At 39.9% G+C, this 17,745-nt stretch overlaps 1 protein-coding gene across 1 annotated transcript; it reads right to left on the reverse strand.

The window, feature by feature from the left end:
• Nucleotides 1-885: 885 nt before the first annotated feature.
• wnt3a (wingless-type MMTV integration site family, member 3A) lies at nt 886-15,010 on the reverse strand (the record flags this gene model as incomplete). Its single annotated transcript, XM_079173173.1, is given in 5 exon segments — nt 886-3,652; nt 3,752-4,017; nt 9,864-10,105; nt 14,888-14,976; nt 14,978-15,010. Coding segments are annotated over 5 exon segments (1,110 nt in total). The 3' UTR covers nt 886-3,172.
• Nucleotides 15,011-17,745: the final 2,735 nt, after the last annotated feature.

Below are 17,745 nucleotides of genomic sequence, written 5' to 3' on the forward strand. Positions count from 1 at the left end.
TGTTTGATGAGATATTTTGTTTGTTTGTTGAGGATTGCCACCTGTCTGAGTCAGACATGTTCCTTATCTAAACATCATCAAGTAAAATGTTGAACAAGAAGATATTCTGCTGCAATAAAAGCTAGTTTTCAATCTCTCACACCTGAGATCTGCAACAAATCTTGAAAATGTTTGATGCACAAAAGTTTACACGGTATTACATGACTTGTTATCATCAAAACAATTATACTCTAGCACTACTGCCATTATTACTTATTGCTAATACTGCATTATTTAGGGGGCTCCTGGACAAATCATCTTTAGGGTTCTTCTCTCTACCATCACATCACGACAACCGGTTACCGTTACTTTACACTCTTCCAAAGCTGAGTTTGACCAACGTCAGTGTACCATTCTTAATTCCATTACAGCACAAAATCATCTCAGTAAGGAAATAGTCAACAATGTGTCATTAACACATTTCAACAAAACTGGCCAACTAGCGCTTCTGAACTTCTGAACTAATCTTTTTCTTCATAACCAGCTATTACACAAAAGTCATGCCTTGGAGAAAATGATCTGAATTCCAGGTCTTTTTTTTCCGTTTAAAAGAGTTTGTTTTCATTGTCAAGTGGCTGAATAATGTTTCCTACTTGTTTCACATTGTGCTATCATCTTTAGATTCATGTGCTACATTTATATACGCATGTTGTATGTATTGGTGTCTGTGTTTAGGAGCCCTCCCTCAGGTCAGCCCGTAGAGGTCAGAGGTGGCCATTGAACCATCTTTGGCAGTGTTTCATTTTGGCACACAGGATTCACAAAATAATTGCTCACATGTTAAGTTCAGTCATAGATAATAGAACACGTTTGGTTGTTTATGTTGCTTTATTTTGGTGTTACAGAGTTAACTTTAGAAATCTACTACAGGCTGTAAGACAAACAGTACCTGTGTGCAGTCAGTGAAAAAACAGATGAGGTAAAAATGCTACAGCGTTACAATTCACAACACTGTTTAAAAAAATGTATTTCTGCAAATATATACTTTTACTCACTAATATGTACATAGCATGAAATAAATAATTATAAAAAAACATCAAATTTTAGAAATCTATAAAAACGCAAAAACTAGTTTGTACAAAACTTTGGATTTTAAGACATGACACAAAATTAGAACATAAGCAAATTGTCCACACAAGCAATCGATCACATATAAAGTGTACAGTAATAAATGCAAGATAACAGTTCTCGTACTGATAATGGTTGCTGTGTAATTTATTAAAGATGACTTAAAATGTGAAACTGGTCATGACTGCTCATTAATATTTTCAGTCAGGTTGAAAAATAATTATGGGTGGGAATTTATAGCCTACTATACATGCCTGAGATATTACATTGGCTGTAAACAATAATTCATCAGTGACTTTACACATCTCTTTATAGTCAAGGCTATCAGTGAAATGGCACACACTTTTTACAAACATTATTATTCTCAGATTTCAGTAGTTTTTCACTTTCCAAATAAATAAATACTGTGTTGTATTTGTATTCAAATTAAGGGAGAGCAACATTACTCATTTTGCCCTGATGTTTAGCATGACTACAAAACCACAGGAAACTAAAATAACATAAACTCTATTTTGGTCTATTTGGTTAAAATGGGATTTACTGTATGCAAGAATTAGTCAAAACTTCACATTTCTTTCCAAACTACAATAGATTTCTTTCACAGAAAGAATCAATACATGCTAAAATATACATATCACACAAATGGACAAAGTATGTAAGGACCTAAACCCACAAACTTATACAAACACACACAAATATTATCTTTACTTAGCAGCATTAAAATAAGGGAAGTATTGATAGTTTCAGTGATGCTGCTCATTGTTTAGTTTCGGAACATGAAGCCCCAGCTGAGAAGCATCTCATGCACAGGTTTTGGTCATCATTTTATCACAACTGCGAATTATACTGCATTATACAGAGCTTATATGATACACCTTAGTTTGCGTTTTGTTTGCCATTTGTGTTTTATTTTACTCGGGTGAACAGAATTTAACTCTATTTAATCAAATATCATAATAAAGGAATTTCACGTGTTGTTTGAATGAAACAAAAATATAGTGGGAATATCCCTTTTATAAATAACAGTTTTCCCCACACCCAGTCACATGAGACATTGCTAATACTGATAAAAACAAGGAGAACATGCTTCATATTTCTCAATGGGACACAAGTGCTGACCTTTCAGATTCATCTGCAGCTCTCTGACCACCGCAGACTTACAGGGGGGGGGATTTTCTTGTCTTTGGTCACCAGTACGATGTTGTTCAATGCATTGTTACTCTTAAGAAAAAGCTTCCAGTGTTTTCAGGTGTGCAGAATGTGTATATTGTTTTGCCGATTTTCAGTTGATGTGGCTCATGTCTATTCTCGAGATAAAATTAGTAATTTAAAGCAGATATTAACTCGTTAGCTTAGGAATTTTGAGAACATGTAAACACATTGCAGCATAATAACTACATTCACTCAGGTGCAAGTGCATTCTTACCCAAACATAAGTAACATATTAACACTATAAAGAAACTCATTCGCACAAGGGTGTTAGTTTTCAGAGATACACATACAAACTTAAAATGTTGAGGATGAGAATGCATGCTGTCGAGTGTCTAATCGTGTAAATTGCTCATAAATGTTGTCACTTTTTGTGACAAAACCAAGTTATGATTACACATTGAAGAAAATGTGACACTTTCACTGTTTGCCCCGTAGACTTGAAAGCATTGGCAGTGCTGGACTATTCTCAACAAAACTAACTACTTAAAACACAGAAAACAAAAAAATCACCAATATGGTGTTTGTCAATTAGCCGACAGTACTTTCCTACGTCAAAAAAACTCTTTTGTCATCACTACAGATATCAACATTGTTGTCATCATCACCATCTGCACGGCTCATATGGATGAAGCTTTGCGATGTCAACATCTACTCAACCCTTGATCATAGCAGAGTCTGGCTCTTTTTAGTATTGCAGCACAAAACCCAGGGGCCGTCAAGTCTGCCACTGGAGTCCATGGACAGGTCAGACAGATTTACAGTCTCTCATGTCTTGTAGATGAGTTGCTGTATTCGTTCTTCTGCCTAATTAAGTCTTAACATTTTGGTGGAAAAGGCGAAAAACCAGATGTCCTTATTTGCAGGTGTGCACATCGTAGTCTCTCACACACTCCTGACAGCTGACGTAGCAGCACCAGTGGAAGATACAGTGACACTTCTCCTTTCTCTTCTCAGTCCTGGTGTTGTGTCCTCTGCCGCAACAGAGGAGGTCACACCCGTCTATGCCGTGGGACGTCAGGTTGCAGATGCGATCGCGGGTTCCAAAGGAGCCGGTTTCAGGATTGGGATCACAGAAATTGGGTGAGCTTTCATAGTAAACCAGGTCGCGCTCTGTGGGTGGTTTGAAGTAGTTGTACTTGGGTCTCAGGGTCTCCACCCATCCGCGGGACTCCTTATGTTTCTCTACCACCATCTCTGATGCACTGTCATATTTATCCTTCATGTAGTCGCCAATTACTCGGAAGTCAGGCTGAGACCACCAGCACGTCTTGACCTCGCAGCTGCCCGACAACCCATGGCACTTACATTTGAGGAACATGTTGTCGTTGAGGGACTAAGAATGGAGAAAAAAAAAGCGTGTTGATCAAATATCTGAATGAAGAAAAAACTGCTACAACACAATCAGCAAAGAGAGCTTTTTAAGAGAACTCACCATTCTTCCTCCCTCATTGTTATGGCGGTTCATGGCTGAGCGTGCATCAGGGCGATTCTCCCTCGCATCAGCAAACTCTCGGGACACCATGCTCCCAAACTCCACATCCTCGCTGCAGCCACCCCACTTCCATCCCTCACCAGGGGGGCCCTTGTGGCGTGTGTCACAACCGCAGATGGTGGCTGAACCCTCAGCGCAGGCACGGGTCACTGCAAATGCCACTCCCGCCGAGGCAATAGCATGAACAAATGCTGACTCTCGAGTGGCTGGAAAGAGAAATTCAGATATCTGTAAGACATAGAGCATTGGAAAAATACTCGGAGGCAAGAACCTGCAGTGTGACGTCACGTGAGTAATGTGCTCCTAATGTGCTCCTAATGCTATTTTCAGGATTACATTTATAGAAAAGTTGTAGCTGTAATTGCTCGGACATGTAGGTCACCACCTGTTATATGGATATATTCTTTTTCAACACAAGCCAACATGAAAACATTCAACAAACTATACATAACTGTAGAGTTGGCTACACATGTTAAAGTTGCATCTACCAAAGTGTGTGTTCATTCAGTGCAGACATCCATCATCCTGTCTCTGAATAAGGCCAGCAAGTCCTCTATGCCTCTGTCTGACATAGCTAACTGATGACTCAGAGGGATCAGGATCCTCCAGATAGATGAGAGGAAGAGACGGGCCTGACAGGCCTATAATTAAGGGACTCAATTAAGCTTTTGAAAGGTTCGGAAACTACCTCAGACTGTAGGGACAAATCATAGACACAACATGGAGATGGGACTGCAATGTCCAGATATGCAATCCATAAACAGCATTTCACAGTTAGATAAGATGAGACGTTTTGAATGCTTCAGCATTCCCAGAATTCATTATAACAGGGATTTTGCCTTGATTATACCTACTTGTATGGTCTTGCACAATGACAAGAAAAGAGACGGAGAGAACAAGATGAAGAAAATGGAAACACCAGGTGTAAATAGGAATTGAACAAAGTAAAGAAATCGTCAGAGGGTTAAAGATTAACAGTGACATTTGGGATTGTGTGTGTGTGTGTGTGTGTGTGTGCATGTGTGTGTATATGTGAGATAGATAAAGTGGCAGTGCATGCTTCTCTCTAAAGAACAAGAACGACAGAGGGAAAGAAAAAAAGAATGAAGGGAGGAGTATAAAGCTAAAGAGCGTAGGAGCTCCTCCCTTACAGCAGGTTCCAACCAGTTCGAGGACTAAAGGGCATTAGGAACAATGATGCAAGGGAAAAGGTCTACTGGCATCCTCCACCACAAGGCCGCCACCACCCACTTCATACTGCTCTTGTACACCCACAAGGTTACTAATGTTCACAATACATCTGAACCTCTGCTCTCTTTGCTCGAGTCCCGCTTACATCCACCACAGATCATTTCACTTGGATATTGTAATATTTTTTTTTGCAATCAAGGTAGCTGAGGGATGTAAGATGTAAACCACAACATTAGCTGTCTACAGTGATACATTACATATCACCATGCCTCATCTAAAACCGACAAAGCATGAGTTTCATGTTTTACATTTTGGAAATATAAAATGTCAAGGTTAGGAAAAAGTTTTTCTTTGCCATAGCTAAGTTGGACCATTTGAACCAACATTTTGGATTTCGGTTTCAGCTTAGTTAGATTCTTCTCTACAATACAAGACTGGATCATCTGCATAGAAATACAGTTGAATTGACCGTGTCCCAGAATATTTGTCAGTATTTATGAAAAGTGTGAAGATATATAGGCCAAAAATAGGACCCTGGGGGACTTCATTGGAAACATGACCTTGCGGATGACAATGATGGCAACGATGCTGCAGAGCAAAAAGGGGTGGAGGAGTTCAAATAGGAGAGGAAAGAGGATCATCTTTAAAATGAGCAAAAGAGAAGGATCAAGGCAAATTGTGTGATTAGACAAGCTAACCTGAAAAAAAATGATTGTGACAGCACCGCTCTCTTTAATAAAGTCTTCAAGTGCCTTGATTTCCAACAAATAGAGAATATTATGTTATCGTTATTTACATAATACAAGACTAGTGTTGATGCAAAAGTATAAAAGATTACCTGCAATCAAGCATATAAGTTTATATGCCAAGCAATGATGCTACGGTCCACAAAACTCCCAAACTCTTATTGGCTGTGCAGAATCGTTCACCAATAAGCTGCAAACCTGTACGTTTTAGTCCATAAAATGTGTTGTATTTATTCTAACCACTCAACCACTAAAAGTGTTTAACATTTGCATAAACAGAACACAGATGGTTTATGAGACTCCATATACACCTCAACACCAAAATGTGAACCTGGTGCCAATTTGAAGGCATATTTTGAACCTGGTGTGTTGTTGAAGCATTGTCCCTAAGTATCAAAAAGCCAACTAACATTATACAAATGGTCAAATTTCGAAATATGTTTTTAGAACTTCTAGGTTATACAGGGGCCGTATACACCTGTAATAACATTTACTTCAACTGGAAACACCAGCTTTTACATTAGTTGCTTAGCTTCTCTTGATTTTACGACCAATTTATGGTATTTCAGGACACAATACTCCAACAATGCTCCTCCACCAAACTTTGCCAGACCCTGGCAGGCCAAGTGGTCCCTACAACCTGCTGGGGGGTTGAATCCCCTATTGTGCTGCCACTGTCACGCTGTGTTAGTCCCACAATGGCCCCAGATATTTTATATGAAATTTGCCCTGGCCAGTGATTAGTGGGGACCAAGTTAAGTCATAGCAACAGAGAACTATGCATTGGCTGGACCCCGCTTGTCGGCAGACGGGGAAATCCCTATTCAAATGGTTTAATAAAACAATCTAAAGGGCGTGTGAATGGGGAAAAGCACTTTCTCTCCTGCTTAATCTCATGGTTGCGAAGATATTGTGCTCTGAGCAGTGCCCAGCAGGGAGTGGGGCTAAGGTCCCCCCATCAACTCCATTTACCACACCCCTTCTTTCTTTCTTGCCCAGAGTTAATGATATACTGGTGTGCTAGTTTCCCTCCCCCAGCATGCTGAGACATACGTCTCATGAGAAGCACAGACCTCTTAGCTCATCCTAAATAGTTACACTTTCTCATCCTCAGGTCATAGGTCGTAACCCACATCACCTGACCTTTTCCCAGTTAGTTTAGTTGGGACTTAATGATTTAGGTTAATTTATTAGGTGGATTTTCTTGTATACAGAATGCAGGCAAGGCAGAGGTACCTACAGGGAATGAAAGTTAGAGCTCTAACAGTAACTTTGCAATACATTTCAAATGCTTTAAATATTACATAATAGGAGTTTCCTGTAAACCTCACTTGCATTTAATGGTTTCAAGTAGAATAGTGATGGTGCATGTCTATACCTGTGTGGGTGGCAACACCTGCAAAATTGAGACTGTCCACTTTTTGTAGCAAAGTTGCCATCACTAATTCTATCATATGACTCATAAACTGGAGCCTGATTATACCCATATAGTTGGTAGGTGTTCTGTAAATACAAAGAATGCAGAAACAACTCTGGGATTGGCTCCACTGACTAACAACACCTGCGGAGCTTTCTATCACCTTTCATCACAGGCAGATTCCAGCAGTGCATGTTTTGACACTTTAGTTAATGTAAATTAATGAGTGCTGACGCAGACATAGCCTGCAGGTAGGGCTCGTGATGTGGGGTGTGGAGTGAGAGACATATGTAGAGAGAGAGAGAGAGGATCTGGCCATGTGGAAGGGAAAGAGGACAGGCACATACTTCTTAGTATGTGCTAATTTTAAAGACAGGAGTAACTTAACTCTTTCATGTTTTGGTGCTTGAGGTTGAGAATGGGTATGCGTGACAATGTACATTTAGATGGTAAAGTGTTTGTGTGTGGTCAAGTCAATGTATGTTCACATTTAGCATGCGTATGTTTATGCATTTGTATTTGAAAGGAGGATGTGTCAGTGATCAAAGCATTTTTCCACAAGCAGAAACAGAAAAATGTCCCTTATTTTACAGTCTCAACTCAATTCCCATAATGGCCTCCTCTCCTTAAAGGTCCATGTCTTTCATTCTTCTGGTATTTATCCAGCGCTTAATCCACCTATGTAGAACAAACTTCTAATGTCCTCAGTGAAGGTGAGGAGGACATGGGCAGTGATGGGCTAACTGATAGGAACTAAGCCCCTGAAGCCTAAAGGCGCCTTCTCTTCCTTTCAGCTTTGGCCCCCAAAAAGGCAGGAGGAAACCGACACACAACAGTCTGAAACGCAGACAAACAGACACCAGTGAGGACAATGGCCCTGTTGCACAGACAAACACCGGCATCAATCAAATCCAATGAAATGGAAGCCCTCTCCTACTAAACCCTATCAAAGGCCTGTGAGCCCCTGAGTCACTCTCATTGGCCTCTGACAAAGGCACTTAATCCAGCCACTTTGACCTCTCACATTATTAAGGGCCTCAGTGACCTTAATCCAATCAAAATGATTTACTAAAGCCCAGTAGCTGCCTCCTCTTTCCACTCAGTACCCCTGCAATTAAGGGCCTGGGAGGGGAGGCAATGGGAGAGATGTGGTGGCATTTTGCACCACAAAAGGGATCGGATTGAGAACCCCTATCGTTAGCCACCTACTTGAGCTCAAGCCTCTTCTATCAACTGGCTCAGGAGTTTATTAAAAGCAATTGCCCTCACTAACCTCCAACCCTCTGTGTTTGCATCAATCTTCTGTAAACTAGGTGACAGGTTAAGATCCCTGACCCTCAACTCCTATGTTTAGTCTTCATTCTCAATTTTGGAGCTTGTAACTCGTTTTAGAGTTAGCAAGAAGTAACGCAGATGACAAAAAGAAAGCAAAAAAAAGAACTTCCTGGGACACAAAATTATAAAACGTATCTGCTCTACTCCCTGAAGCCATTAAGGCAAAACTTGGAAATGCAGCCATGCACTTTCTGGCCAGGAGTTAGGTGAGAAGATTGATACCATGCACTGACATCTGTCCGTTAAATATGAAGCTACATCAGGCGGTTAGCTTAGCTTAGCTTAGGTAAAATGACTGGAAACAGGGAGAAACAGCTAGCCTGGCTCTGTCGGAAGGTAACAAAATCTGCCTGCACAGGGGGGATTTCTGCAGCCTGATCCCGTAAGTAGACCAGAATTGACATATACTTAAAAGTCCTAATACATCAGCACAGCATCTGATGGGAAAAAAATATTTTGAAAAACTCCACAACTCCATTTAGACTCTTGCGTAAGGCACTTCAGAGGAGTGAACAGCAATCACAGGGGATTCCCTCCTAAAGAAAACTCCAACAAGACAGAACTCACTCGTCTTAATTGTGTACATTATTTCATGCATAGAGGCTGCTCTTGTTCAGTCTAAAGTCTATTTAAACAAGGATTTGTATGAGCACAATGAATGATGCACGAAGGGAGTGCAGCTTTTCTAATGCAAATACAAGACAGACATAATACAGAATTGTTAATGGAAGAGTTAATAAGCATTGAGGTACAATAAGTCTTTTTTTCAGGTGGTTTGAAGTACCAACTTCTAAGAAATTACCAGAAACATAATTTGGGACAGTATGGTTAGACAGCATCACAAAAGTAAGTATTGTGGGTGTAATGTTACTTGCACTAGGACCATCTTTACATAGAATTAGATCTTACATGATGCAACTAGGCCTATTTATTTGTTGCTTTTTTAATTTGGAACATATATGTTGCTGTTTTGTTTGTCATATTTAATGGTCATCTAGATTCTCGACAGCCTCTTACTTTGATTATTGAACTCTGACCTGTTTATGGGCAAGTAGCACTATTGCAAATGCTTCAAAGAAATTGGTTTTGTCTGACCTTTGTAAACCCGGTTTGGAAAAGGTGAACTCGGTTGATAGCTTTGTCTGTTAATCCCAAATGAACCAAGTAAACAGTGTCGAATGAAAACTCCAGGAATCTTTCGAGGGTGAGTTGAAACACGAATGTTGGAGACCTGTGTTTGAGGTACACCGACAGATTCTTTGCATGAGAAAAAGCAGCATATGTGCACTCTGATGATGTTAAATAGAGCACACTGCACATCTTTTTTATAATTCACATGAAAGTGATTGCTGTGTTTCATTACCTTTATCTAACACTGGCCCAAAAATGGCCAAATTGTCATTGACCGTGGTGCAGTTCCAGCGTCTCCCTCTGAACTGGTGCTGGCACTCCTGGATGCCAATCTTCACCCCCTCGGCCACACTGGGCATGATTTCCACGTAGTTCCGGCAGAAACGCAGCTGCTTGGGCACCAGACCCGGGATGCTGCCACAGAGGATGGGTTGAGTGCCCAGTGATGAGTACTGGTGGCCCACTGCTAGTGACCTACAAGGAGATGGGAAGTCACAGTGTCAGTGCATTTTCATGATCTTTATCTATTTGAGTCGACGTTTCTCAAGTGGAAGACTAATTTCCCTCTCCAGGTGCAGTGTAATTTTACGTCTGAGTTTGATTGTGTGTGTTTATTTGCTGTGTCAGATGCTACCATTAGGCGTCCATCCTTTATCCCTTCAACTACCCTCTGTGCAGACACCTGGCCTTTGTGTGTATTGAAATTGCAGCCCTGCTCCACAGAAGCAGGCGATGTTTCTGTCTAAGATGAAAGTCCACAATGCATCTAGAGGTCTTCATAGACTTTAAGCTGACAACTTGGAAAACTACACCTTGTTATTAACTGTCCGCACACTTAACAGGCCTTCGGCTTAGGGTAATAAGAGTGCAAACCCTACATTGAAACTTCAGAGAGTGTATTAAGTGTAACACAGAACAACCCCCCCCCTTCCCTTTGAGGAAGGTATTCTGGGATACAACAAGTGCAAACTTGGTTCACTGATTACATCTCTCTGTCTCGTTCCCTTTATTGCTTTCTCTCTGTCTTTCTTTTCTGTTTCCTCTCAATTAGGACATTTAGTAACTAGTAATCATAGAAATGGGATATCCATTGTATCATTGCATAGTATGTAATTTTGCCAATTTTAAGAAACATTTTGCTGCTCTGCATACAACAATCTGTTTGCATTTCCACGTCACAGAGAGCCTGATTGACTTATACTAAAGGTGGATGATTGGTTTGATTTGCATATTAATGTTCATTAAATTACACATATAAATGTTGTGGCAATATTTATATTAATTAATTTAGATAAACTAATATTATTTTTTTCCAAAAATGCAGAACCCGCTGACCTGAGCTGCTCAGTTTTTATTGAATTGTCACCAAAATCAATATTTTGATGACTTAATTATTAATAGCAGAGTTCCTATTATCTTTGGCAAGTGCTCTGCAGAGTGGCAACAAAGTAGCTTGTTGGCAATCCAGACAAGTCTACATTTCACCTCAACTGTAATCTGCTGATCCTCCCCTGAGTGATACAGGGTTGATAGTAGTTACTGTAGCTGTTGCAAAAATGCAGAGCTAGAGCAGGTGTGCAGTCTTTTGCTGCTCCGTTAGCTCTCTATCTATTGACCCGTTCACTGTTGTTCAAGGACTAATTGCTGATCAACAAGATTACAAAAACTCCTGACACTGGCCTCAGGCTGCTTCCTTTAAAAGCTCACAGCCCAAGAAAAGATCTCCTCAGCCAACTGACCCCTGGCTGACCACTTCTGAAGGCAGCAAAACACGTTGACCTTGAATACTTCAATTGTAATTTTAAATGTAAAGGCTGATTTAATTCCATTCTCAATATCACAATGTATTGCTGTCGGTTTTCAAGGTGTGTGTAAGCCCTCCGCTGACAGGTGAGTGAACCACTGTTATTTCCCCCGAGCAAATGTCAGAGTTGTGTGTCACACTGGTTTTCTTCACAGAATTTCTCGCCTAACTTCGACAGACCATACCGCCCTAGTTAATCATAAATGAGACATTCAGTAAGCGAGCAATGGCAAGTTGAAAATGACTCCAGAGGAAATCGTATTTGTCTGCAGTTTGTCTGCAACATCCATCAGTAAACAAGGACACAATTACACAATGACCTCTCTTTGGCCCTTGTCAGTCCAAACACCCTGAAGCACATCTTTCCCAGCAGAAACCTGAGTCCACATCCCAAACTAGTGCAGACTTTTGGTTTTCTACCAACACGCACAACAAACGTACCTGAAACTCTGAGAAAAACGTGTACAACAATTCATCAGAGGTTCAACAACGTGAGACGTTTACTGGGACTGAATGGAGGTGAAAACAAGCCCTTCAGGCCTGCATTTTTTTACAAGTAGTAGTCCTCTGTCAGTCTGGCTTGAACCTCCTCTGCTTTTTTTCCCTCTACAATGAAACATGTTGTGTCTCTGAGGTTTCTCTGGCATTTTTTGCACTAGTGATAGAGCACCAAATGTATCTCAACAGCAACAGTGCAGAATAAAGGTCATGTAGGAGTTTGCTCTTGACCAGAGTCTTCAGTGTTCCCTTTTACTCCTCAGGATTCATCTGTGAGTTTTTGTTTTTGCATGCAGCCGTATCACACAAAACCATCATGGGACATTGTGCTTCGATTGCTCCACTCTTGCGTGTCTTTGCATCTGTCTCAGTTGGGCTGAGTAATCCGTGCCGCCTCTTCCTGTATTAGGAAATGGTCCAAGAGATGACACATGGCATGATCCATCAGGGATGATTTATTTAAGGAACTATTATATAAAGAACAGCATTGTTGCATACAAACTCCAACAAATATTTAAACTTAAATGCTGGTTTTACGGGGCATCTATTTAGGGCTTCCTGATAAATCCATTCATCCTCCTCACACCAGCTGCCCTCGAAAGAAACTCATATTCAGTGTAAGTGGTCAACAAGTGGATTCATTAATGTTGTTAAGGTTTATGTTGCCAAATGAACACTTCAGTGAAAACTGCTACAAATAAATACTTAAGTAAAGCATCTACCATATAAAATGTTTGCCTCAGTACAGACTTTCCCCCTCTCATCTAAGTGTATCCAGCACAGGTTTAATGCATATTTCAGCAAGCCCAAGCAGGGTTCCTTAGAATTACCACTTTACTTGTGGGCCCTGGGGCCTTGGAGCCGACTTTGACATCAAGAGAATATGTTTGGGAAAAGGAATGTGCGGCAAGCTTTCACCTCCAGGTATTTATCTTCTAAGGTGGGGTGGACTGGGGAAGGGGGTGGCGGGTGCAGCCAGGCTATGTCATGGCAGGTCGAGTAGAGACAGACGGGAACCTGTCTTAGTGCATATCCCTATCTCCAGAGACTACCGTGGCACAGAGGCTGAGTGTGATCCAGCTCCGATGGCCACTTGAAGCAAAGTTCAGCAGAGTCTGTCAGCAAAACAATCACAGGTTGCTTTTCACAGTAGCGAAAGCTCTTAGATAGCTGACACGCTGTTTGAAAACTGAGAGACAATGCAGCCGTATTGAGCGCAATCTGAAAGGAACCACGTTATTTGACTTGGGATGAGTTGCTGTGATACAAAAAACACTTCAGAAGTCTTGAAGGAAAAAAAAACTAAACTTAAGTATTACGTCAAGACTGACTTCATTACTTTAGATTCTTTGCATTGGTAGGAGTGATACAGCAAACTTGCTGCCGTTATGTTTACTTGCCACTCTATTGCTTCTGACTCTTCAATCAAAGACCTGACCCACCCTCCAGAATCAAACCATCAACACAGGAGTTAGTTCTTGACTTGCTGCCGTTTTGTCATGACATAATGGAAACCTGCCTTCCATTGTGTCATTCATAACTGGGTCCACAAAGAAAAAAGAAAAAAAACAACAACTGTATGGAGATTGAAATTCAAGGGTTTTCTTTTTTGTCCAGTGTGCCTACGTGTGTCAATCAGCAGAGTTAAACATGGCACCGCACACCCTGGCATCGAAAATAAAAAAAATAAATAATGAAAAACATGCTAATATCAAGTGATAAAACACCAAATTAGATTAAACATGAAGTTGGTAGAGCATCTGCTGTGCACTAACTTTTAGAACTAGGACTTTGCTGATTTGGGTCATTTTCTCCCCACCAACTGTTGCATCAGGATTTCCTTCCAGCTGTGAGTGTAATTAGTTTCTCATCAGTATTACCACCAGGAGCCCCATTAAGGGAAGACGATTACACCTAAAATCTAAGCAAAACCATATATTGAACCTTTATTTATTTTTATTTTTTTTATAAAACACACATTAGTTGTGAGTTTGTTGCTATCAAGACATTTGGGATTGATGTGTGTAGCTGATGGATCAAGCATGGAAATTGTTCAACCAGACAAGAACTTCCAAAGAAGTTGAGACAGAACATTTATACAAAAAATGTATTGTTCAAAAAAATAATGCCAATTAGTGACATTTGTCAGTTTCTTAACTATCTATAATAATAAGGCTGCTTCACCGTTACTTAACAATCTCATTAGTGCATGTTCTGCAGTGACTCTGTGCTACTGCTGTGTTTTAAAAAGAGAGCAAAATAAATGCAAGAAAGACATTTGGAGAGTGAAGAAACTGAGATATCCGTTTATTAAGCCTTTAGTTATGTTTTGTTAAAAGTGAAAGAATTTCCCCTAATCTGATAATACAATTTAAACGATTCAACTTAAAATGTTGTGTTGTCATTATTAGCATAGATAACAAATATTACACAAATGCATTAACAGTGTGTTTTACATGATCAGTTTGTCCCAAGCATTAAGGTTAAACCTTGGGCAAGATTTGTTCTCTGCCACTTTGACCCCATACACACACACACACACACACACACACACACTCACACACACACACTTGCAAGCACACAAACTTTGCACCTGCTGCACTCTGAATATAAAAACAAAATGCTCTCAGTCAATTTGCATCGTTCGTCCTGTAAATGTTGGTGTATTACCGCATTAAAAATAAACTTACAATTAATTTATTTGTATTCGTTATTAGTTGTGTTTTCTACAGAGCTGTTCTCTGCTTTACATTTTCAAAATAAAAAAGTAATTTCACCTCAATACTCATGTCAAACGTCTTAAAACTACTTCATCGCCGGAGCAGCTGAATGTCCCGCTGCTGTCAGAAACGAATTTAGAAGTATAAGCACTCACAAACTGACGCACAAACAGATCATTAGATACAAACAAATATCACCATTCGTTCGGGGATGTAATGAAAATAAAAACTTACCACCAGATGGGATAACTTGCAATGACATGCGTAAGCCCACAGAGCAACAGGAAACATCCAAGGTATATCATCCTTAAAGTTTCGCTAAAACTTCTCCAGCAGAAAGCCTACATGCGCGCTCATGTGCGCACTGAGATTTTAACGGAAGATTTAGAAAAATAAAACAACGAATCCGCGCCAATGGATTTTTATTTCTATGATCCAGAAAGGAGGGCTAATCTATCTTTCGCGACTACTCGTGGCAGAACTCGGGAGCCAAATATTAAAAGTTAAAAGCTGCTTGCTTTTTTTTTTTAGGACCCAATCAGCAGGTATTGCCAAAGGGGGAATTCTGATGATATGTTCCCTCTGTTGCCTAGTCAGGCAGCTTGAACTCAGACAACGGAATGAGCTAATTTTAAGATGTGTTTTAGTGCTCATTGAGAATTGGTCGCATTAGCATGCAGTGTGTGTGATATATAATGTTGTTTAAAGGAGAGAGGGAGGGTCTGAGGGGTTTTAAATAGACATCGGAACCCCTGTGGATTGCGTAGCTATAACAACCTGTCCGGATTTCACTCCCTGGCTTGAAGCTTCTAAAATGCAGAAATAAATATGTGTGAATTGCTTTAGACTATTATTAAGGTCTCCAGTCCTTTAGTCGTGCCTGTTTGCCATGAATGTAAAATTAGAAGTTGAGAAGTTTTTCTAACGGACTGGTGGATTCACAATTAAATAAAACCAAAACTAAATTAATAAACTGCTATTAGAAAGACATCCTCAATCATTTGACCATATTTATTTATTATTTAATGTGTGTAATTAAATCTAAAATATTTGGATTGATGTCACTACAGTAATACATTATGCTCTGAGATGGCAACATGGAAAAATAATCACTGATGTTAATGTTCTTGTCATCATATAAATCAGACGCATCCCGAGGTGAAGGTAAAAAGGGCACATTCGGGGCATTATTTAAGGAACGGGTTTTTTAACCTCACATGGTATTTCCGGCACTGTTATAACTGTGATGTTTACATCTTGAAGAGCCTCACTTTGAAGATGACAGTTTAGGCCTATTCCAACAAAAATATTGGATAAAATTGGCCGCACCACTGAGTTTAAATAGCAGACTGTCTGTTTCCCTTTCTCAGTGTCAAGTGGCTGTTGATAGCTGATCTGGGAGGAGGTGTCTCCGTTTACAGGCACGGATGCTCACTTGAAGATTAAACAAACTGTCCTAGTTGTGTAACATCAGTAAATAATGGGCTGAACAAAAAGCCCATTTCTAAATTGAACATAACTAAATTAATCAGTTGTGGCCCTTTCTCGGAAACTGAACATTTTCACTGTTATTTTCCCAATTGTTTTGTCAGCTTGTGTTGTTGTCTAGTACACAATACAAATACAATTAAAAATAATAATAATAACTTCAATTCTATACAATTTTATCAAATCAATGTTTCACTAAAATGTTTGTTTGAAGGGACTTGTGCATATTAATGAAGCTGCAGTGACTAATATGAAAACAGGACCCATTTTGATTTAAATATTTATAAACAACATTTTATTTTTTATTTTCTCCGATTCAACTTTTCTATGAGCTTTTGAGTTAACGCTTACTTTGCCTGTCAGAGCTCATTTGCACATTATCATCTAGATGGTTATACAACAGTTATTAAGTCAAACTCTCTTTGATGATTTGCCTGGAGGAGGCAAAACATGATACACACACACACCCCGAAGCCTAAAGATGTTAGTGCCATCCAGTGGGGATTGTTGCCCATTGCAACCTTAACAAAGCCACGAAAACAGAGGCCTGCCACCTACAGTATATGTCCGGCTTTTTACATTCAGTCGTGGAAAGTAACTAAGTACATCATTCATCAACTGCAGAGGTTTAGTTTCAAAGTACTTGTTCTGTTGGGTGTCCATTTTCTGCTACTCTAACTTTAACTTCACTTGATTTTATGTCGCAATATTTTACGTTTTGCTTGACAACATTTATTTGACAGCTAGTCACCAGTTTGCAGATTTTACATAGAAAAGCTATGATCCCTTTATAAAATATGATGCATTGTTGCAGACTGCATGAAGTAATTAAGGCCTCTGATCAGCTACGGCAATAAAATGCATCTTACAGGTCTAAGCATCAATAATAACAACCTCATGTGTGGTAATATGTAATAGTATAACTTGGACAGGATATGCATAATGAGTGCTTTGCACAATCACTTCACTTCACCACTGCCTACATCCAGGATGTTGCCATGAATGGCTTCTGATTAATATAACGCTGACAAAGAGTCTATTTTATTTAATAGTCTATTTCAGACATTGGCACTAAATGACCAAACAGGTACAGAGGTACAGAGAGTAGCCGGAGGGTTTCGGCAGCTGCAGAAGGGGGAAATCTGGAAGTTAGAGCAGCTATGAACCGGGCCTTTTCCTCCCACCAGTAGCTGTCAGCACTGGCACAGAGGCCAAGACTTCGAGGGTGTTAAATGTATATGAAAAATGTGATGCCTGTTCAACTATGCCCACTGACTGTAGATCATTTAGTTCAACGAGAGATTTAATAAGTGCTAAAATGTATGTAAAACATGTTCAACAAAAAATCAATCAAATTATAGTTTTATATGAAGTGGTCACACAGTGAATACACTTTTCCAAAGCAATCTATTCATCAAGCTGTAGACTAGTTTATGTTCATTTTATCTCCATCAACACGTTTCCCACCACGCTGTCTCTGCAGTTCATCCATCCAGGTTTCCCCCCGGGCAGACAGAAGGACATCATGGCACCTCTGTGTGCCCGTGGTGACTTCACCGCGATGATGAAGTCATTTAGCAAAGTGCCGTTAGCAGCGAGTCTTG

The sequence above is a fragment of the Pholis gunnellus genome (genome assembly GCF_910591455.1).
Source record: "Pholis gunnellus genome assembly, chromosome: 14".
In the NCBI taxonomy this organism is placed as follows: domain Eukaryota; kingdom Metazoa; phylum Chordata; class Actinopteri; order Perciformes; family Pholidae; genus Pholis; species Pholis gunnellus.